General features: G+C 37.3%; 1 protein-coding gene across 1 annotated transcript; it reads left to right on the top strand.

The window, feature by feature from the left end:
- The first annotated feature begins 2790 nt into the window (after positions 1-2790).
- LOC150025603 (uncharacterized) lies at positions 2791-3669 on the top strand. The gene has a single exon (XM_090294131.1). It carries the CDS (start codon positions 2791-2793, stop codon positions 3667-3669), a length of 879 nt encoding a protein of 292 aa, XP_090150257.1.
- The last annotated feature ends 16910 nt before the right edge of the window (positions 3670-20579 follow it).

Genomic DNA, 20579 nt, shown 5'->3' with positions numbered 1-20579 from the left:
GGGTTAAAGAAGTGTTCATATTTAAACGGTTGAATAGATGGGGCAGAAGGTTTGGTTTTGTGCGATTCTTTGATGTAGGAAATGTTGTGAGCCTGAAAAAGGAGCTAGATTGTTGTTTTATTGGGAATATGAAGCTTCATGTTAACCTACCAAAGTACAGGAGGGAAAGGATTAAGAGTAATGGTAATGGTCATGTCTCGGTGGAAAAGAGTAAAAGTGGTGGCGGTATTCAGTATCACAATCAGAATTTACAGAGGAAGGATAAGGAGGTATGGAGGGAAAAAGGAGGGAAGGATGTTATAAGGAAAGACATAGCTAAGCAATCCTATGCTGATGTAGTGAGAAGACCACATAACGATCCATGGAGAGGTCATGGTTTTACGACTAAGGTGTCTATTCTTCCGTGGATGGTAAATAGTATGGTTGGACGTATGATGGCGGACTGTAATTTCGAGCTTCTGCAGGAAGAATGTATTAAGGGAGGGATGAACATGCTTAGGGTTTTTTTTTGGGACAATTTCGTTAAAAGTAATAAAGATTGGTTCGACTGCTTCTTCGAAGAAGTTAAACCTTGGTCAGAGTCGTTCGCGGTAAGCCATAAACGTGTTTGGGTTAGATGCTTTGGGTTACCCTTTCACTTGTGGAGTAAGGAGTGTTTTTCGAAGGTAGTGGAGGAAGTAGCAACGTTGGTGGAGGTGGATGAAGAGTCTTTGTCCTGGAATCGGTTGGAGTATGCTCGGTTTAAGGTGTGAATGTTAAAGTCTCGTAAGGTAGACTTGTCCAAAGGTTTTCAGATCAATGGGATTTTATATAACGTTATCCTTGTGGAGGAACTGAACTGTTTTGATGGAGATAAATGTAGATGCAAATGTGTTCATAACTTTAAATGCTCATCGGATAGTGTTTCATCCTTCGAATCATTTGTTGAGGATTCTGTTTTATCCGAGAAACTAAGTAATGAAGAGGGGGAGAAAGGAGAAGGGAGTAGATGGTGGTCGGAGGTTACCAAAGGGGTAGGAAGGGGGTGGGTAACGGGAAAAACAAAAAAAAGGCCTTGGAAAAGAATGTGCAGAAGACTTTGTGGCTTGTCAGAAAAAATCTACTTCTTTTTGCACGAAAAAGGAATTGAGCTCATAGGGAGTATCAGCGGAGGGGACAACTGTGTCAGCTACTCAACAAATCAATGTCGCATGTGGGGTTATACAAAGCATCTTGGCCAACCTAGTAGAAGTGGTGGAGTCATTTAGTTCTCTTAATAATAGGCCCATTGTATTTGAGGCCCAATGTAAGGAAATTGGATCGCAAGCCCAATTGAGTAACAAGGGTGGGCGCGTATCAGATGCAGGAACGTCTTTGGGAGGAACACGCGATTTAGATGGAGATGTCGATCAATCGTCGATGTCGAAAAGTGAGAGGGAGGCGCAGCCGCTGGTGGAGTCGTTAATGGAGGGCAGTAAAGGGGTTTCTAGCCCTCCCCTTTGGGTAGAGAAGTCGCAATCAAAGTAAAACATTTGTCGAACAACCTCTACGATGGAAGGATGTGGGGGAGATTCGAGGAAGAAGACGCTTAGCCTTGGTAGTGGAGGAGAAGAACCCATAGTGGTGGACGACACTCAAACATCAGACAGAGTACGTCATCTGCGCGCATTATGGGAGCAGGGGGATCGAACGGTTCAGCAGCGGTGGCGTTCTAAAGGGGGCCTGAGATCGTTACATTATGGAAACAGATACTCGACCAGGTCAAGCTCAATTTCTTATGCTTTATCCGATTCTGAAATTGTTGAGTGTAATAATTGTATTAGGAAGGAAGCAGTTGAACCTGAACCAGCTAGAATTTGGGAGTTAGGCAAAAGGTTGGGAACGAATTGTTCACGGGATAAAGATATGATGCTAAAAGAATTGGAGGTTATGGAGGATAAGGATAAGCAAGTTCTGAGTAAGCTGAAGAAGGGAACGAAGACTGGTTATCTATGATTATTGTTAACATAAATATCAGAGGGTTAGGGGGAGGAGTAAAAGCGAAATATCTTAAGCATATTATTTGTAAGAAGGGAGTGAATTTGTGTGTATTCAAGAGACCAAAGTTACGGAGTTTTCTGATAGTAGATGTTTTGCTTTGTGAGGGGATAATAAAACTGGTTGGGTGCATAGCGAAGGAGAGAATGGGGCAGAAGGCGTTCTTTCTATGTGGCACAAAGAAGTGTTTGAATATAGCTCCCATGTCAAAGGAAGAGGTTTCTTAGCTGTTACTGGGGTTCATATTAAATTGAATTGCTTATGTACTACGTTAATGTGTATGCTGCATGTTCGCTAAGTGATAAGGCAGTCATGTGGGAGGCTCTGTCAAATATAAGAAGGGTTAATCAGAATGAGGTGTGGTGTTGCTGCGGGGACTTTAATATTGTTAGGAGTATAAGGGAAAGGAAATGTGTTAGAGGATTTTCCAGCCAAAAGAGGGAGATTAGAGAATACAATGAGTTCATTGATAAGAATGTGTTGGTGGAGCTACCTATTGTTGGTAAAAAGTTTACTTGGTACAAGTCAGATGGGTCTGCCAAAAGTAGACTAGATAGATTTCTAGTTTCCTTGGAGTGGCTCCAAATGTGGCCTATGAGTAAGCAATATGTACAACCGAGGGAAGTTTCAGACCACTGTGCTGTAGTGGCCAAATCATGGGTTAAAGATTGGGGTCATAAACCGTTTAAAACAATAGATGCTTGGCTTTCGAAATTTGGATTCAAGGATTTGGTGAAGGGAAAATGGAAGAACTATGAGGTGTAGGGAAATAGAATGTCCAGGCTCAAAGATAAATTGAAGTTTTTGAAAGGTGACCTTAAGGAGTGGAATAGGAGTGTATTTGGAAATCTTGAGGAGAGTAAGCGTAGGATCATGATGGAAATTGAGAAGCTTGATGTAAAGGATGCTGATTGTGATTTAATGGAGGGTGAAAACCTGAGAAGACTGGAGTTACTCAGTCAGCGGAAACTGATAGAGAAAAAAGTGGAATCTTTAAGTAGGCAGAAAGCTAGATCTTCTTGGTTTAAGCATGGGGATTCTAACTCCAAATATTACCACTCTATTATTAGGTGGAGAAATCTTAGGAATGAAGTTAAAGGTGTTGAAATAGACAATCAGTGGTGTGAAGAACTGGAATCTGTGCGCAGGGAAGCTAAAAGAGTGTTTGAACAAAGGTTCATGGCCACTACCGATCATGGTGTTCGACTAGGTCTCGTGGACTTCAGGTCTCTTCCAGAGGCGGTGAGTCTGAAAATGGTAAACATTTTTTCTGAGGAGGAAGTAAAGGTTGCAGTTTGGCTGTGCGAGGGATCTAAGAGTCTGGGTCCAGACGACTTTAATTTTAATTTCATTAACAGTAATTGGGAGACCTTAAAGGAGGATATCATGGAAGTTGTATATGCGTTTGAAGAATCTGGGACCTTCCCAAAGGGATGTAATGCGTCATTCATTGCTCTTATCCCCAAAGTGAAAGATCCTGTCATGATCGATCATTTCAGACCTATATCTCTAGTGGGAGCTCTATATAAGATTATTACTAAGGTCCTATCGTGTCGTATCAAGGACGTCATGCACTTGGTTATAGACGACGTTCAGTCAGCTTGCTTGGAAGACAGGGGTATGTTAGACAGTGTCATGATGGCCAATGGGTAATCGAAGAGGTTCGGAGGAACCGGAAGAGTGGGGTGTGCTTGAAGGTTGACTTTGAAAAGGCGTACAACTCGGTTAGATGGAGCTTTTTGTTGGATATGCTACTGAGGATGGGGTTCCATAGAAAATGGATAAAGTGGGTAAAAGGTTGTTTGGAGACGGCTACAGTGTCTGTGCTGGTTAATGGTAGCCCAACGGAGGAGTTCAGACCTACAAGGGGGTTGAGGCAAGGTGACCCTTTGGCACCGTTTCTTTTCCTCATTGTCGCAGAAGGGCTGGCTGGCCTAGTCCACAAAGTTGTGAAGGAGGATGTATTAAGTGGTATCAAGGTGGGGAGAGCTGAATTAGAATGTTGTCTGTTACAATTTGCAGATGACACCCTGTTCATGTGTGAAGACTCCTTCTCCAATGTGTTTACAATTAAAGTCATTCTCAGGATCTTTGAACTTGCTTCAGGGCTGAAAGTTAATTTCTATAAATCAAAGTTGGCAGGTTTGCAGGTAGATAAAAATATTCTTGAGATATATGCGAGAACTCTTAATTGCGATATCATGCAGATACCTTTTATTTATCTGGGGGTGCAAGTAGGTGGTAACCCAAGGAGGATGCAGTTTTGGGAACCAGTTGTGGAAAAAGTTAAAGCTAGACTTAGTGTCTGGAAGGGGAAATGCTTATCGTTTGCAGGTAGACTATGCTTGATTAAGTCGGTTTTAACATCCATACCTTTGTTTTATCTCTCTTTTTATAAAGCACCGAAATCAGTTTGTGATAAAATTTCTAGTATTCAGAGGAGTTTTCTCTGGGCTTGGGGCATAGATAACAAACATATATCTTGGGTCCATTGGGAAAATGTATGTAAATCACAGGAGGAAGGGGGACTAGGGGTCAAGGATATTAGAAAGTTCAACAGAGCTTTGCTAGCAAAATGGAAGTGGAGATTGATGAGTAAGGAAAAGGGGAAATGGAAAGAGATCTTGTTATCTAAGTATTATAGTGATGATGGAAGTAATCAAGGTTATGGTAACCAACATTCTTGGTGGTGGAGTGATCTTGGTAAGGCATGTGATAAAGGAGAAGGTGAGGGGTGGTTCCATAATCATGTTGCTTGGAAAGTTGGAAACAGGGACAAAATTAGGTTTTGGGAAGATGCACGGATAGATAGTAACAAGCTTAAATCTTTGTTTCCTAGATTGTATTTCATATCCCTAGATCAAGGAAAGCTGGTGGGCGAACTAGGTTCTTGGGGGGAGTTAGGGTGGTCATGGAGGCTAAGGTGGAGAAGGACTAGATTTGAGTGGGAAAAATCCATGGAGGCAGATTTGATGAAACTCATCACAGGGAAAATTGTGAACAAGGATTCTGAGGATTATTTTGTGTGGAGCGGGGATAATAAAGGTGTTTTCTCTGTGAAATCTACATACTTGACTTTGCGTAACTCTTTCAATGGTGCATCACACAATGTGTTTTCGATGTTGTGGCAAGCTAAAGCGGTATCAAAAGATGTGTTTACGACATGGAGGGCTCTCCTTGGAAGGCTACCAACTTATGATAATCTCATCAAGAGAGGTGTGGCTGTAAATTCTCCCATGTGTGTGTTTTGTAAAGCAGCTGAAGAGTCATCCCAACATATCTTTATGAACTGTATTTTTGCACAACGGGTCTGGTCCCTATGCCTTAGGTGGATTGGTATTCTGTCTGTACAACACAAGAATCTTTTAAATCACTTTGAGAATTTTCACTTAATTCATTTAAGTATTAAGCAAAATCAAGTCTGGAAGGGTTTGTGGGTTGCTATTGTTTGGAGCATATGGGATTAGAGAAATCTGATTGTGTTTAAACAAGGGATACCAGATGTTGAAGAAATCTTCCATTCAGCCCAACTGTCAACATCGTTGTATGTGAAGTATGGGGCGGTCTATCTTTGATGCTCTTTCTCGGATTGGATTCTCAATCCGGGCCTTTGTCTACAAAACTGTTGAGGTGGGGGATGTTGCTGAGAAGTGGCAACTTCACATCATGTACACGGTACCGGGGTTAGCTAGGAGAGGTGTGAGGATGGCAGTGAGTTGTAGTCGTGCCAATGAAGGGATACCGTGGACAAAGGGAATTGTGTCTCATCAAAAGTTTGAGTAAAACAAAGGTTCTGCAGGGTAGGACAATACACTTCAGCATATCTTTGAGGATACGAAGCAACAAAACTGGTGTTTGTTTTTTTATGCAGGGAGTGAGGGGAAGCAAAGGAGTTAACTGTATGGAGGTGTAATTTGCTAGTTTTTTAGCGAGGGTGGAGGACTGGATGGAGGGATAAGTAGTAGGTGATGTTAGGAAAATCAAAGTGTTCCCTGTGGTGAGTATATGCAGATTTAAGGAAGCAGAATGGTAGGAAGAAATGACGAAGGTTCTAGTACTGGAGTATTTGGAAGGAAGCAATGCAGTTTTACTTGGTATACAGAGAAGTAAATGATATTCTGGAAGCAACATAAGCACTTCAGGGAGTAATAGATATTGGATATTCATTTCTCTCTGTTCTTTTTCTGCTTTCAAAAGATGTATTTGTCCTGGCTTCCTTTATGTGAAGGCACGTGGTAATTCTCTAGGTTTCTATAGCATTATTCTACACTGGTGAGTGGTCACTTTTCTTTCCTCTATAATAGGCTAAGAAGAATGAGTTTTAGGAGGTGATGGAAGCGGGGCCGCTGGGAGCTTACAAGAAAGAAAAGGGGTTTTTTAAATTATCATGGTGTTGACCCGACTGCAGGGCTCTTTTTTTTTAGAAACAAATTGCTATATGTGTATTGAGTTGCATGTTTCTTGTATTTAGGTTGAGGTACCCCATAAGTATCTCTTTTTATTTTATTATATTCTTTGTTGTTAAAAAAAATATATATATAAGGATGGAGTTCTGAAGGGTTTTGAAAGTCTCGCATGAGAAAGGTAAGCCATTAAATCTTATAGGTCACAATTGTCATGACTTTATACTCTCTTCACAAGAACTTTTGAATATTGTGTTTTACTTCTTTGACTTCCATGAAATGAGTGAAGACGTCTATAGGCAAGAGGATCATAAAACAATTCTCTTAAGTTTATTGAAAGTCTTTTAGCACTTTCAATCATGTAAATGTTGCTTTTCATTCGAAATTCTTTAGTCAATAACTCCAATGCATATTTTCATTGGTTCATCAAAATTCCTTGTTTGGTTCATGCCACCTCAAAACCAAGAAAATAATATAAGTTCCCAAATTTTTAATGCAGAAGGAAGCATCAAGAGCTTTCTTAATTTGTGTTATTTCTTGGTTATCATTCCCTGTCAAACTTATGTCATCCACGTACATCAAAATTGTTGTTAAAGAATCATTAGATGACTTAATAAACAAAGAATAATCATGCATGGACTATGCGTAACCTCCGTAGGAAAGGAAGGAGGAGAGTCTAACGAACTATTCCATGTTGGATTGTTTTAAGGCCATACAATGCCTTTTAGAGCTTACACACTTTTATCAGTAAAATAGTGTCCAATCCATGAGGAGCTACCATATATACTTCTTCATTTAATTCACCATGTAAGAAGACATTATTGACGTCTAACAACCTTAGCTTTCATTTTAGCACATAAGCAAGAGACAAAAGCTACCTTATAGTGGTCATTTTTTGCCACAAGTGAAAAAGTTTGTAGATAGTCCCTTTAGTTTGAGTATGCCCTTTTTCTACTATACGGGCCTTATGTATTTCTATTGTCCCATCTGCCTTGTATTTGAGCTTGAAAGACCATTGGCAACCAATTGGAACCTTCCCTTGATAGATTTTTGACAATCCTTGTTTGATTAGCATCGAGAGTTAGAAACTTGTTGACTCTTTTACAACTAGTATATCGAGTCAGAAGTAATAATTTGTCCCTAAGGACGGATATCGAATCCAAAAGAAAAAATTATTTAAAATCATAATCATAGCATTCACTAAGTATAAGACTATGTACAATAATTTGATTCGAAAGATATTGACATAAGTTTGCGTGAAAATTAAATAAAAACAAAATAAATGAGTAAAATAATTCAATTAAGAAAATTCGAAATGAGGTTTGATGAGCATATATTTATTCACACTCAATAGCTTTAATCATATATTATTGGACTATAATAATAAATAAATCCATTATTTTAATTCAGATTCATATAATTGGGCTTATTTAGGCCTTAACTATTTTTGTGTGTGTTAATTTTGTGTTTTTTAGATTAGTTTGAAAGAAATGTCTACCTTTACAAATTGGCCAAATATGAAAAAAATCCAAGTTGCTTCTTTGAATCGAAACAAAAAACAAAATCTAAGAAGAAAGAGAAAATAAAATCTACAATATCTCAGGAACAAAATTGGAAGTAAATCTTCTGCAAAATACAAGAATTTTGGAAAGTTAGAAATTGAGAAACTGTTCACAAAATCTAAACAATAATATTTCTCAAGATCCTTGGAGTAGAAAAACCTATTAAAAGACACAAGCTTTAAGGAGAAAGGGGGAAGTTTCATAGGATTTTCTTAGTTTCTTTTCTTCTTTGTAATTCTTTTGTTTTTCCTCCGCATGGAAGGCTAAACCTTTTTGGTTGATTCCTTTGTAATTCCCCATTGAGTTCTAAGGTTATGATCAATAAAAGTTTCGTCTTTTAATTCTCTATAACAATTGTTTTAATATTTTAATCTCCAGGAAAACTGATTTTTGTGAGAGGTTGTACTTGGACGCATGATTGAGAGTCTTCCTTATCTTAAACTTTGGTTTCTTAGTTAGTTTGCATTGTTCTAATTAATTTCTTGGACACATGATTCAAGAGAAGAGATAAGCATTCCCATGGAGTATACACATGGAACAAAGTGGGTACTGATTAAATTAGTTGATGCATGCTTTAGTAGTGAACTTCAAGTTGAATTAGACTGACGCATGTTCAATCTAGTTTAGTCCTGTGTGAGAATTGAAGGATGCTAATATTTAGAAGACCTGTGAAGAATTCATTGGTGGAAAAACTTAGGAATGAATCGCTTTTTATTTGTTGTTTACTCTCTGTTATATTTTTCGGTTAAACAATCTCAACCCTTTTTTATATTTATTGTTATTTCTAACTTTTATTGCTTGCATATAGATTCTAAACACTGATTTACTGATTTCACTATTGGATTCGTTGGGAGACAACTTGGGGTCATTTGACCACAATTATACTATCATCTCTCTAGTGTTAGATATAGGGGTGGCAAAGCGGGCCAGCCCGCCCCGCATTGGCCCGCCCCACAAAGTTATTGCGGGTTAGAATTCTTGACCCGCCCCGCATTAGAGCTGGCCCGCGGGTTTGCGGGCCAGCCCGCGTTCTTTTTTCTTTTTTTTTAAAAATTAAATATATATAATTTTTTTTTACATTTTGTTCTTAAAAAATTGTCAAATTAAACCTATATATTTGTTACTATCAAACCTAAATGTTTTTTTCTTCCTTTTCAAACATAGTGAAACATCAAAACATTAAGATAAATATCAAATATCATTATTCTCCCACTTCCAAAACATTAAAAATACCTAATTCCAAAACATTAAACATAAACATTAATTAAAAAATATTAAACATAAACATTATTGACGCGATTGTATTGGGTTTCTTTCTTTGAAATTTTGTGAAAACCTAATTACGTTGCCCAGCTGCTACTAAGTGCCAATTTTTTTTCTTGCGGGTTAGCGGGCCAGTCCGCCCCGCCTGGCTGCTGGCCCGCGCGGGCTGCAGGCTAATGCGGGTTAGCGGGTTGAAAAGGTTAGTCCGCCCCGCGTTTTTTACCAGCGGGCCGCGAGCCGGCCCGCACGACCCGCCCCGCTTTGTCATCCCTAGTTAGATAGGTCTACACTATAATCATTTTAATTTGACAGCAAAACGACAACTATCAAGGTTAACCCTTCTTACTCGTCTGTAGTTTCAATGAATAAAAACATATAACATTCTATCTTGATAGACGTTGATGCACATATAAAAATCATTCATATAAATTTCTTGCAAACAAAATTATTAAAATTGTCTCCTAAAATCGATTCCTCCCATATTTATAAAAACTTCATATCATTATGAATAAATGTTATAAAATAATTAACATTTCAAATCTATTCGTAGAATTCAAATATGTTAAGCATTATCATTTATGTAAGATACTCAGAAGTACTTTCCAATCAAATCTAAGGATCAACATGAATAAAGTTTTAAGCTTTTAGAATAAAATGATAATACCAATCATCAATGAAGAACAAAATATTATAAATATATATCACCTCAATACATAAGAGTTTGAATATATTACTCTCAATCTCAAATGAAAAAATTAGCCACAAATGGTGGTCATTGCAAGCATGGAAAGCAAGAAAAAGAAGATTCAGAGTGTTTCTCATTGAAGGCTGCCTCCTTTAGGGTTTCTTTCCTTTGGTTCTCCTTTCAATGATCTCCACTTTCTCTCTGCCTTACGCCTTTATTTAACCTAATTGGGCTTGGACTAAGTGACATCTTTATTCATAATACATCCATTTTCTTCATCCCCCTTAAATTTTTGAAAATAACACAAAATTAAGAATAAATAGTACTTACTGATCTCATAACTTCAAAATATATTATTATCTTCAAATTTATCAAATTAGGGTTGATTTATAACTTAATCAATTAAAATCAATAAATGTCTAAATTTTTGCATGAAATTTCACTAAATAATGACACTTATCACTTCTCGGCCTAGAATCTTGCTTGATACAAGCAAAGTAAATAAATCTAGATAAACTATACCATGGTTCAATTATCAAAATAACTTCTTCATTCATTGGATAATAGATTAAATTACAAACCTATGATGCTTCCAACTCCAAATGCAACAAGAAATAAATATTTAGGATGAATAACTGAAACAATCGAATGGCAATTTTATCAAGCAATTTCTTCTCATACGGATTGATCTATCAGCTAACTGTAGATCATCCTAGTGGGTTTAACCTCCAAATCACCTATCCTTTTTAGCATAGCTAGAGGTATTAAATTGATGCTAGCCCCCAAATTCAATAAAGCCTTGTCCACAGATAAAACACATATGGTTACTAAGATATTAAAACTTCTTGGATCCTTGGGTTTTAAGGTCAAGGATTTTTTAATAATAGCACTACAACTGACCGCTAACTCTATAGTCTCTTTCTCTATGAAGTTCCTCTTCTTTGTCAGCAACTCCTTCATGAATTTTTCAAATGTCGACATTTGCTCTAAAGCCCTTGCCAATGAAATATTGATCTGCAAAATTTTAAAAATCTATTTAAATCTAGCAAATTGTCTCTCTTTAACTCTTCTTAAAGGAGCATGAGGATATGGTATATTCCTTATAGGAATACCTCTCTCTTTATTTTCACTTTTTTTTTCTTTTTTTCTTTTTCTCCTTTTCTTTTTCTCTTTTTCTTTAATTTTTTGTTTTTCCTCCTCATACTCATTTTTCCTTTCTCATTCTCATTTTTTTCTCTTCATCAGTAACTAAATTATCACCAATCCCCTCTCCTACTACTATACCGCTTTTAGTGGTAATTGAATTGCAATGCTCCTTGGGGTTGGTCTGTGTGTTAACTGAACACTGACCACTTTGTTAATCTACCAACTGTTTAATAATCTGTCTCACATGTGTTTCTAAATTTATAATTGCAGCTTCGTTATTCTTCTAATTGTATAGAGAAGAGTGCATGAATTTCTCCAGGTGTCCTCCAACTTGCTCATTCTCTCATAAATTGAAGGATATAATGGTCGTTGTTGAAAAGGGACTTACTTGTTAGATGGACCAACATCTTGTTTCCACCCAAAACCTTGGTCTTGATTGCTTTTCCAACCTTGAGACATATTATTCTGATAATTATTATTGTTTGAAAAACCACATTGTCTTCCTTGATTATTCATATAATTTACTTCTGCTTCAGATGAATTAGTTTGATAAGAACAGTGACCATTGGGATGACCACTTCCACAAAAATCACACCTCATTGGTTGAGTCTGACTCTAAGAAGACTACATAATTGTTGACTTATTTCGGCAAGTGTATCGAGTCAAAAGTAATGATTGTCTTGGAAAGACGAATGTTGAACCCACTGATAAGTGTCATATTTAAGTAATATTTTCTATTAAAATACATACACTTATGGGTATTTATTGATTAAATAACTATAATTCTGTAGAATCAAGTGTGATTAAAGCTTTGAAGAATCCAAATCATAGCTTTTTGATGGAAGGCTGAAGTTGCTTGAAGTTGCTGATGTGTTTTAGAGTAGGATCTGGGGTAGTTTATCTTTGTAATCCACTCTTTGTTGAATCTAAAACTTAAGTGTTTTCAAATCTTTTAAGTTTAAAGTGTTTTTCAAACTAAGTGAAAAACAACTTGTTGTTTCATCGAAACAACTGATTGTTTTATACTTAGATGTTTTTGAAAAAGTTTGAAAACTGTTTTGGTTAGTTGACTTGCTGTCAAATCAAAACAATCGATTGATTCCCTCTTTCAGTTGATTGTTTGTTTGAAAACTCTAACAGAATCAGTTTTGCTAGTTAAGTGAGCTTTAAATAATTTTATAACTGAATACGCTCCTGCTTTAAATGCTTTGACCATTCTTTGAATGCTATAAATAGTTTGTTTAAGTTTTATAACAAACAACAAGAAAGAAAAACAGATTTGAGTTTTTCACAAAGAGCTTTCAAACATTTGAGTTTTCACTTTGAGCATTGGTTATTCAAGAGAGAAGTGGAATAGGATTACATCTGTATTGATTTCAGTTGATTCTGTAACAAGTGTAATTCTTCTGAAAACTTTGTACATTCTGGTGTAGTAAAGCCAAGAAGGGTTGTGTGCTCTTGAAGTTGTCAAGATCAACATTCTTGGTGTGTGTGCTGAGCCAAACGAAGTGTGTTTCTTGAGGGGATCAAGGTCACTTCTTTGGTGGTGTGTGTATGTAATCTGGTTTTGATTACCTAGTGGATTCCCAGTGGTTTCTGGTAAACTGGATGTAGCTCTTGGTTTAGGAGTGAACCAGTATAAACTGTTTGTGCATCTCTTTCTTCCTTAAATTCTTTAAATTGAGTTGTTGTTATTTTTACTGGTATAAACAACCGATTGTTTCTACGAAACAACCGATTGTTTTTCTGGTGCTTTACTGTTTTGAGCTTTATTTCTTGGCTAACTGAATTCCTAATCTGATTTCTTGCAAATAATTTCAAAGTTTGCGAAAACACCCTTTAAACAATTCACCCCCATCTAGTTTAAAACCATACATTCTAACAATTGGCATCAAGAGCTTGGTACTTGAAAAATACTCAAGTTTAATCCTAAAACCTTTTTAAAATGGCTGAAAAACTACCTTTTGGAGAGGGGGCTTCAATCAACAGACCACCTCTATTTTGTGGTTTGAATTATCAATTCTGGAAAGTTAGAATGAAAATCTTTGTTGAATCTCTTGACAAGGGAATTTGGGATGCAATTGAAAATGGTCCTTTTATTCCAAAATTTGAAAAACCTTGGTCTCAACGGATTGATTCTGAAAATAAGAAGGCCAAATTTGATTGTATTGCCATCATAACATCTGCCTTGAATTCGGATGAATTTTTCAGGATTTCTCAATGCTCATCGGCCAAAGAGATGTGGGACACTTTGGAGGTGACTCATGAAAGAACCAATGATGTGAAGAGAGCTAGAAAGAATACTCTAATTCAGGAATATGATATGTTTAGAATGCTTAAGGAATCGCTGAAGTACAAAAGAGGTTCACCCACATCATCAACCACCTTATAAGCCTTGGGAAAACCTTTGATAAAGAAGAACTAAACATCAAGATCCTCAAGTGTCTTGATAGATCATGGCAACCTAAGGTGACAGCAATTTCTGAATCAAAAGATTTGACATCCTTGACAATGGCTTCATTGTTTGGTAAACTTAGAGAACATGAGTTAGAAATGAATAGACTCAATGTTCAAGAAAGTGAAGACAAGCATGTGAGAAGCATTGCCTTGAAAGCTGCCAAGCACAAAAGCAAGCAAGAATCAAGTGATGAAAGTGAAGAAGAAAACCTTAGTTTGTTGTCAAAGAAGTTTAGTAGATTCTTGAAGAGAAATCGCAACAAAGAAGCCAACAAAGAAAGGTATGACAACAAGAAAACTAGTGATTTCAATTCTGACAATTATACTTGCTTTGGTTGTGGTGAACAAGGGCACATTAAAGTTGATTGCCCAAACAAAGAAAGCAATGAAAAGAAATCAAGCCACAAGGAGAAAAAGGGGAAATCAAGAAGTCTCCTCATCAAGTGAAGATGAAAAAGAAAGCATATGCTTGATTGCAGAAGGAGATGATGAGTCATGTAGCTCAAGCAATGTAAGTTCATGTGCTTCCGTAAGTGCTAAAAAATATAGTAAATTGCTTCAAGCTTTTCAAGAAACTCGTGAAGAAGCTAACCGATTGGTTCTCTCAAACAACCGTTTGAAAGGGCTTAACAACTGGCTTGAAAATAGGGTTAAGACACTTGAAGAAGAGCTGGAAAAATAAAAAATTGAGTTTGCAAAACTTGAAAAATATTGCAAAAACTTTTATCATGTGTGTGACTCTCTTGCTTGTGAAAATTGTGAAAATCTTGAAAGAAAGTACATTATCTTGTTAGAACTGTGGATAAGCTTTCAAAGGGAAAATCCAACTTTGAGAATGTCTTAGCATCTCAAAATTGTGTTTTTGGAAGAGCTGGATTAGGTTTTAATCCACAGAACAAGCAAGATAATTTTTCAAAGAATTTTTCAAAACTGCCAGTAAAACAACCGATTGTTAAGTCGAAACAACCGGTTGTTACATGCTTTTATTGAATGAAAATAGACCATTCTGTTAGATTCTGCAAAATAAGGAAATATTCTATTCCTAGAGGTTTTATGAAATGGATTCCCAAAGGTTGTGAGGTTTCAAATGATAAAAATAGATCAAACGGACCCACATTTGTAAGGGGACCAAACCTTGTTGCTTGAATTCATTTTTATGTAGGGAAACTAGAAGAACATGAGGTTCTGAGTCATCTGATCAGGTTCTTGGAAGGAAAGGATTAAGACTGGAACTAAATTAGAAGTATGTACCAGTCCAAGCCTTTTTTCAAAAGACAAAAGAAGCTCCTTGATCACAATCAAATGACTCATTGAAGGGACTTCAAAAAAGGATAAGACCTTCCTTATCTTTGCCTTTATTTTTTAATTACTATTTCATGGTTAATTCTCTTTTTCAAATGAGCACTTACATCTGTTTTGAATCTTTCTCAGTCTATGTTTGAAAATCTCAATCTGTCAACATGCTGCAGAAAAACAACCGATTGTTTCCTCGAAACAACCGATTGTTTCTTTTCTGACTGCACTATGAAATAATTGAATTAATGCCTCTATTCTTTCTGTGTATTGCAGATCTCAATTATAAAAGGGTTATGAGTCAATAAAGTTGTCTTGAAAGCCTGATTGTGTTCTGGAGGAAGTTACAACATGTCATAAAGGAATATATTCCATATATTGAAAATTCAAGAGCCTTTATGACTAGTCAAAGATCACATGTGATGACCATGTGGTTTTCTGCTCTTTTCTAACGTTTTCTGTGCAGGTCTTGGTCCAATCTTTTCTTCTTGAAGACTGAAACTCACTCATACCAATTGATCACAGTAAGGTTCAGTTATGCTATAAAATCTGGTGCAGTAGTTCTCTCTCATAAAAACAATCAATTGAGCCATCTCTTGCAACATCTCTTGCTTTCTTTGTGTGTAAACCTTTGCCTCTTTTTTCTGCTATCATGTAGTCCACTCCAGCTACATCAAAGAGGATAAAAACAAGGGTTGTAAGGTCTGGAGGGAGACTTGAGGGCTGGTTTTCAGGGGATAATGAGGTCATTGAGAGATATCGTTTTGAGACAAGCACAAAGGTGGTCAACAACCCAAAAGTTGTCTCCTTTTTTATTGGCTGAAAAGCCAAAAGCTGGACAATGTGAGAAAGCTTATCAAGGATCAGTTGCTGAGAAGATTCTTGGAGATGAAGGGAAACATATACCCTGATTTGATTCGAGTATTCTACACCAACCTTAAGTTTGAAGGAAACAACCTTGTTTCTCATATGAAAGGTGTAGACATGGAGATTACCCATGATGTGTGGGCTGCAGTAACTAGATTAAAGTATGTTGGTCTAAGGATTAATCAAGGAAATCTTGGAGTTGTGGAAGATTTCAACAAAGTCCAATACTAGAAGAGCTATTTGAAGAATCAACAAGCCCAAGTGAGAACTTGTTCTGTTGGAGGCTTGAAGTTAGATGAAAGGGTACTTGCTCTTATTGTACTTGGATTCTAACTCCAAGGGGGAGCAACCATTATGTTTTAACAGAAGAAGATCTTGTTTATATCTACTGCATCATGAAGAAGATCAAGATCAATTGGATTCATATTGATGTGATTCCACTAGCACAATTAGAATGATTCTTGACATTCTTAGGAATCATCTTGAGTTGGTTAAGAGCTAGGCACTTTATCATAGAAATGGATCAAGGTTCTATGAACAAGAACTCACCAAAACTAGTGCCAAAACACAAACTCATATAGAAGTTCCAACTATTGTCAAATTGAACCGAACAAAAAGGCACATAAGCAAAGCAAACTGAAATTGAATGCTGGAAATTAAAATGAACCGAACAAAAAGCTGGAAAATGAAGAAGAAAGATGAAGAACAACAAGGCATAAGAAAGAACCAAAGCAACACAAACTACAACTGAAACTGCCGAACCAAATTCAACAAGGAAACAAGCTAAGACAAGGAAATAACAAAAGAAGAAAGGAAGGAGAAGAGAGTGCTCATGAAGATGGATGTAGTGTTGGATGATCATGCCACTAGAAGGATGGTTGCTCCTAGATGAGTGTGCTGCCGCCACTTGAGGATACCATGGATCCTTCAAGATGAGACTAGAGAAGAAGGCTCAAAAGCTCTCCAATGATCACTCAAAATTTGAGTATAGTTTCTTTTCTCTAAAATTCAAATCTGCAATTTACAAAGGAAGAACCTCTATTTATAGCCTAAGGTGCTGAAATGCAAGCTAAACAATTTCAAATTTCCCCCCTAAATCATTCTAGAACCGGCGCCTATTTACAAGGCATGAGGAAGGTGTGACTTCTTCCTTCACTTTGGCACCTCCTATTCTACTCCTACACCTATCTACTAATACACCCCCCCTCCTAAAGCTCCTAACTAAAACCTAAAAGATGCTATAACAAAAGAGGTTTCTAATGTTTCCCTCTAAGCACCTTTAACCAAAGAAATTACAAAAAGAGAAAATAAATGTTCCCTAGCTCCTAAAGCTTTGAACATGCTTCTTGTAAGCCTTTGAGGTGGGCTTTGACCTCCATGGGCGTCCTCTATTTGTGCCTCTACCTCTTCTTGATCTTGTTGATTGGCCTCCATGTCCTCTTGAGCTTGATCTCCGTCATACTCCCCGAGTTGGAGAGAATTCGACCACGAATTCTGGAGACCTACAGAAAAAGGAGTTAGATCGCTGACATTAAAAGTATGACTACCTAAGAATGTATCAGGCATATCTAACTCATAAGCATTGTCAATAATCCTCTTGAGGATTTGGAAAGGTCCATCCCCTCGAGGCATTAGTTTGGACTTCCTTTGAGTAGGAAAGCGATCCTTCCTCAAGTGAAGCCAAACCCAATCGCCCTCATCAAACAACAATGCTTTTCTCCTTTTATTGGCAAGTTCAGCATACTTGCCAACCTTCTTCTCAATTCTCTTCTTGATGTCTTTATGCAAAGTTTTCACAAAAGAAGCCTTTTCATCACCATCTTTGCACAAGACATCTCCAAGAAGGGGAATAGGAAGAAGATCAAGAGGTGTTAGGGTATTAAACCCATAGACTGCCTCAAAAGGAGAATGTGAGGTGGTAGAATTTACTACACGATTATATGCAAACTCAACATGGGGTAGTAAATTCTCCCACACTCTAGGATTCCCCGAAATAAAACATCTCAATAGTTGTCCCAAAGTTCTATTCACCACCTCGGTTTGACCATCAGTTTGTGGGTGGCAAGTTGTAGAAAATAAAAACTTAGTTCCAAGCTTGCCCCACAAGGTCTTCCAAAAGTGACTCAAGAACTTAGGATCTCTATCGGACACTATAGACCTAGGAATCCCATGTAGGCGAACCACTTCTTGGAAGAAGAGGTTTGCAATGTGGCATGCATCATCCACTTTGTGGCAAGGAATAAAGTGAGCCATATTTGAAAAACGATCCACTACCACAAAAATGGAGTCCTTTCCCTTTGATGTCTTGGGTAAGCCTAAAATGAAATCCATAGATATATCTACCCAAGGCATTGAAGGGATAGGAAGAGGAGTATATAGACCATGGGGATGCATTTTAGATTTAGCTTTGCGGCAAGCTATGCATTTATCACACAAACTATGAACATGTTTATGCATATGAGGCCAAAAGAAATGTTCATGCAACACATCCAAAGTTTTAGCAACCCCAAAATGTCCCATTAAACCCCCTCATGAGCTTCTCTAACAAGAGATAATCTAATAGAGCTTCGAGGAACACAAAGACGTTTTCCTTTAAAAAGAAAGCCATCTTGAATAAAAAAGTCTTTGTGTCCTCCCTTAAGACACTCTTGATAGATGAGAGAAAAATCAAGGTCATCATGATAAAGTTCCTTAATGTGATCAAAACCAAGATATTGAGAGGTTAAAAGATTTAGCAAAGTGTATCTTCTAGAAAGAGCATCCGCCACAATATTTACTTTGCCTTGCTTGTGTTTGATCACATAAGGAAATTGCTCAATGAATTCCACCCACTTGGCATGCCTCTTGTTAAGTTTGTTTTGGCTTTTCAAATATTTAAGAGATTCATGATCACTATGTATCACAAACTCTTTGGGAAAAAGATAGTGTTGCCAAGTAAACAAAGCCCTAACAAGTGCATATAATTCCTTATCATTGGTGGAATAATTGAGATGACTTCCCTTCAATTTCTCACTAAAATAGGCTATGGGGTGGCCCTCTTGAAAGAGAACAGCCCCAATACCTATGCTTGAAGCATCACACTCAATCTCAAATGTCTTAGTGAAATTAGGAAGGGCCAAGATGGGAGCATTAGTCAATTTTTCTTTCAAAGTGTCAAAAGCATTTTGTTGTGCTTCTCCCCAATGAAAGACCACATCTTTTTTCACTATGTCATTGAGTGGTGCGGCAATGGTACCAAAGTTTGGGACAAATCTTCTATAGAAAGAAGCAAGTCCATGAAAACTTCGGACCTCATTCAAAGATTTCGGTGTAGGCCAATTTTGAATGGCCATCACCTTTGTTTTGTCCACATGGACCCCTTTGCAACTCACAACAAACCCTAGGAATTCTATATGATCAAGAGCAAACATACATTTAGCAAGGTTAGCATACAAATGTTCCTTCTTAAGGGTTTCTAAAACTTGCCTAACATGCAATCTATGGTCATTCAAAGATAAGCTATAAATGAGAATGTCATCAAAGTAAACAACAACAAACTTACCAATGAAAGGTCTAAGAACATGATGCATGAGGCGCATGAAAGTACTTGGTGCATTAGTTAGGCCAAAAGGCATAACTAACCACTCATATAAACCAAAGTTGGTCTTAAAAGCCGTCTTTCATTCATCACCCGGTTTGATACGGATTTGATTGTAGCCGCTTTTAAGATCAATCTTTCAAAAGATTTTTGAACCATGTAATTCATCCAACAAATCATCTAGTCTAGGTATGGGATGCCTATACTTAATTATGTTATTGATGGCCCTACAATCCGAACACATTCGCCATGTGCCATCCTTTTTTGGCACTAAGATGATAGGCATAGCACAAGGACTCATGCTATCTTGCACCCACCCTTTCTCAATCAAAGCCTCAACTTGTTGGCGAATTTCCTTGGTTTCACTTGGATTGGTCCTATATGCTGGATGGTTTGGTAAAGAAGAGCCCGATATCAAATCAATTTGGTGCTCAATCCCTCTCAAAGGTGGAAGTCCATTTGGAGGATCTTGAAACACATCTTGGAACTCTTCTACCAAATTTTCCAAGCAATGAGGACTATCAACAAGTGATTCTACTCTAAGAGTTCTAGGGATGGCTAAGAAAAGAGGATGATGAGCCACTATTTCCCTTTCAATGTCACACCTAGACACAAGGAGTGTAGGCTTAGAACTCTTATCTTTTTTTATCTTTTTTATCTTTTTCACTCTCCCTCTTTTTCTTCATTATAACTTGGTCCTCATGCACTTCTCTTGGAGAGAGAGATTTTAAAGTAACCTTGTGACCATGGAATTCAAAATATAGTTTGTTGGTAAAGCCATCATGTAAAACTTTTCTATCAAATTGCCAAGGCCTTCCCAAAAGAACATGAGTGGCTTCCATGGGCACAACATCACATAATACCTCATCTTTGTATTTTCCAATGGAGAAATGGATGAGGACTTGTTTATTGACAATTATTTCTCCTACTTCACTAAGCCATTGTAATTTGTAGGGCTTTGTATGAGAGATAGTAGGCAATCCAAGCTTATCTACTACTCTTGTACTAGCCACATTTGCACAACTACCCCCATCCACTATCAAGGAACAAATGTTGTTTTGAATAAGACATCTTGTATGGAAAATATTTTCCCTTTGACTTTCATCAAAAGGTTGTAAAACTTGTCCAAGAAGTCTTCTCACAACTAACAAGTCCCCTTCAAGTGGACATTCACTCTCTTCCTCACTAGATGCATGAGAATGCAATGAATGCTTAGGAGAATCCGAATCATGCTCACTAACTACAATGCCCTCATGCATGTACATACTTCGTTTGGAAGGACAATTTGCAGCTATATGACCATAACCCAT

The sequence above is a fragment of the Phaseolus vulgaris genome, chromosome 8 (genome assembly GCF_051622355.1).
Source record: "Phaseolus vulgaris cultivar YP4 chromosome 8, ASM5162235v1, whole genome shotgun sequence".
Lineage (NCBI taxonomy): Eukaryota > Viridiplantae > Streptophyta > Magnoliopsida > Fabales > Fabaceae > Phaseolus > Phaseolus vulgaris.
This window is presented reverse-complemented; position numbering and strand designations above follow the sequence as displayed.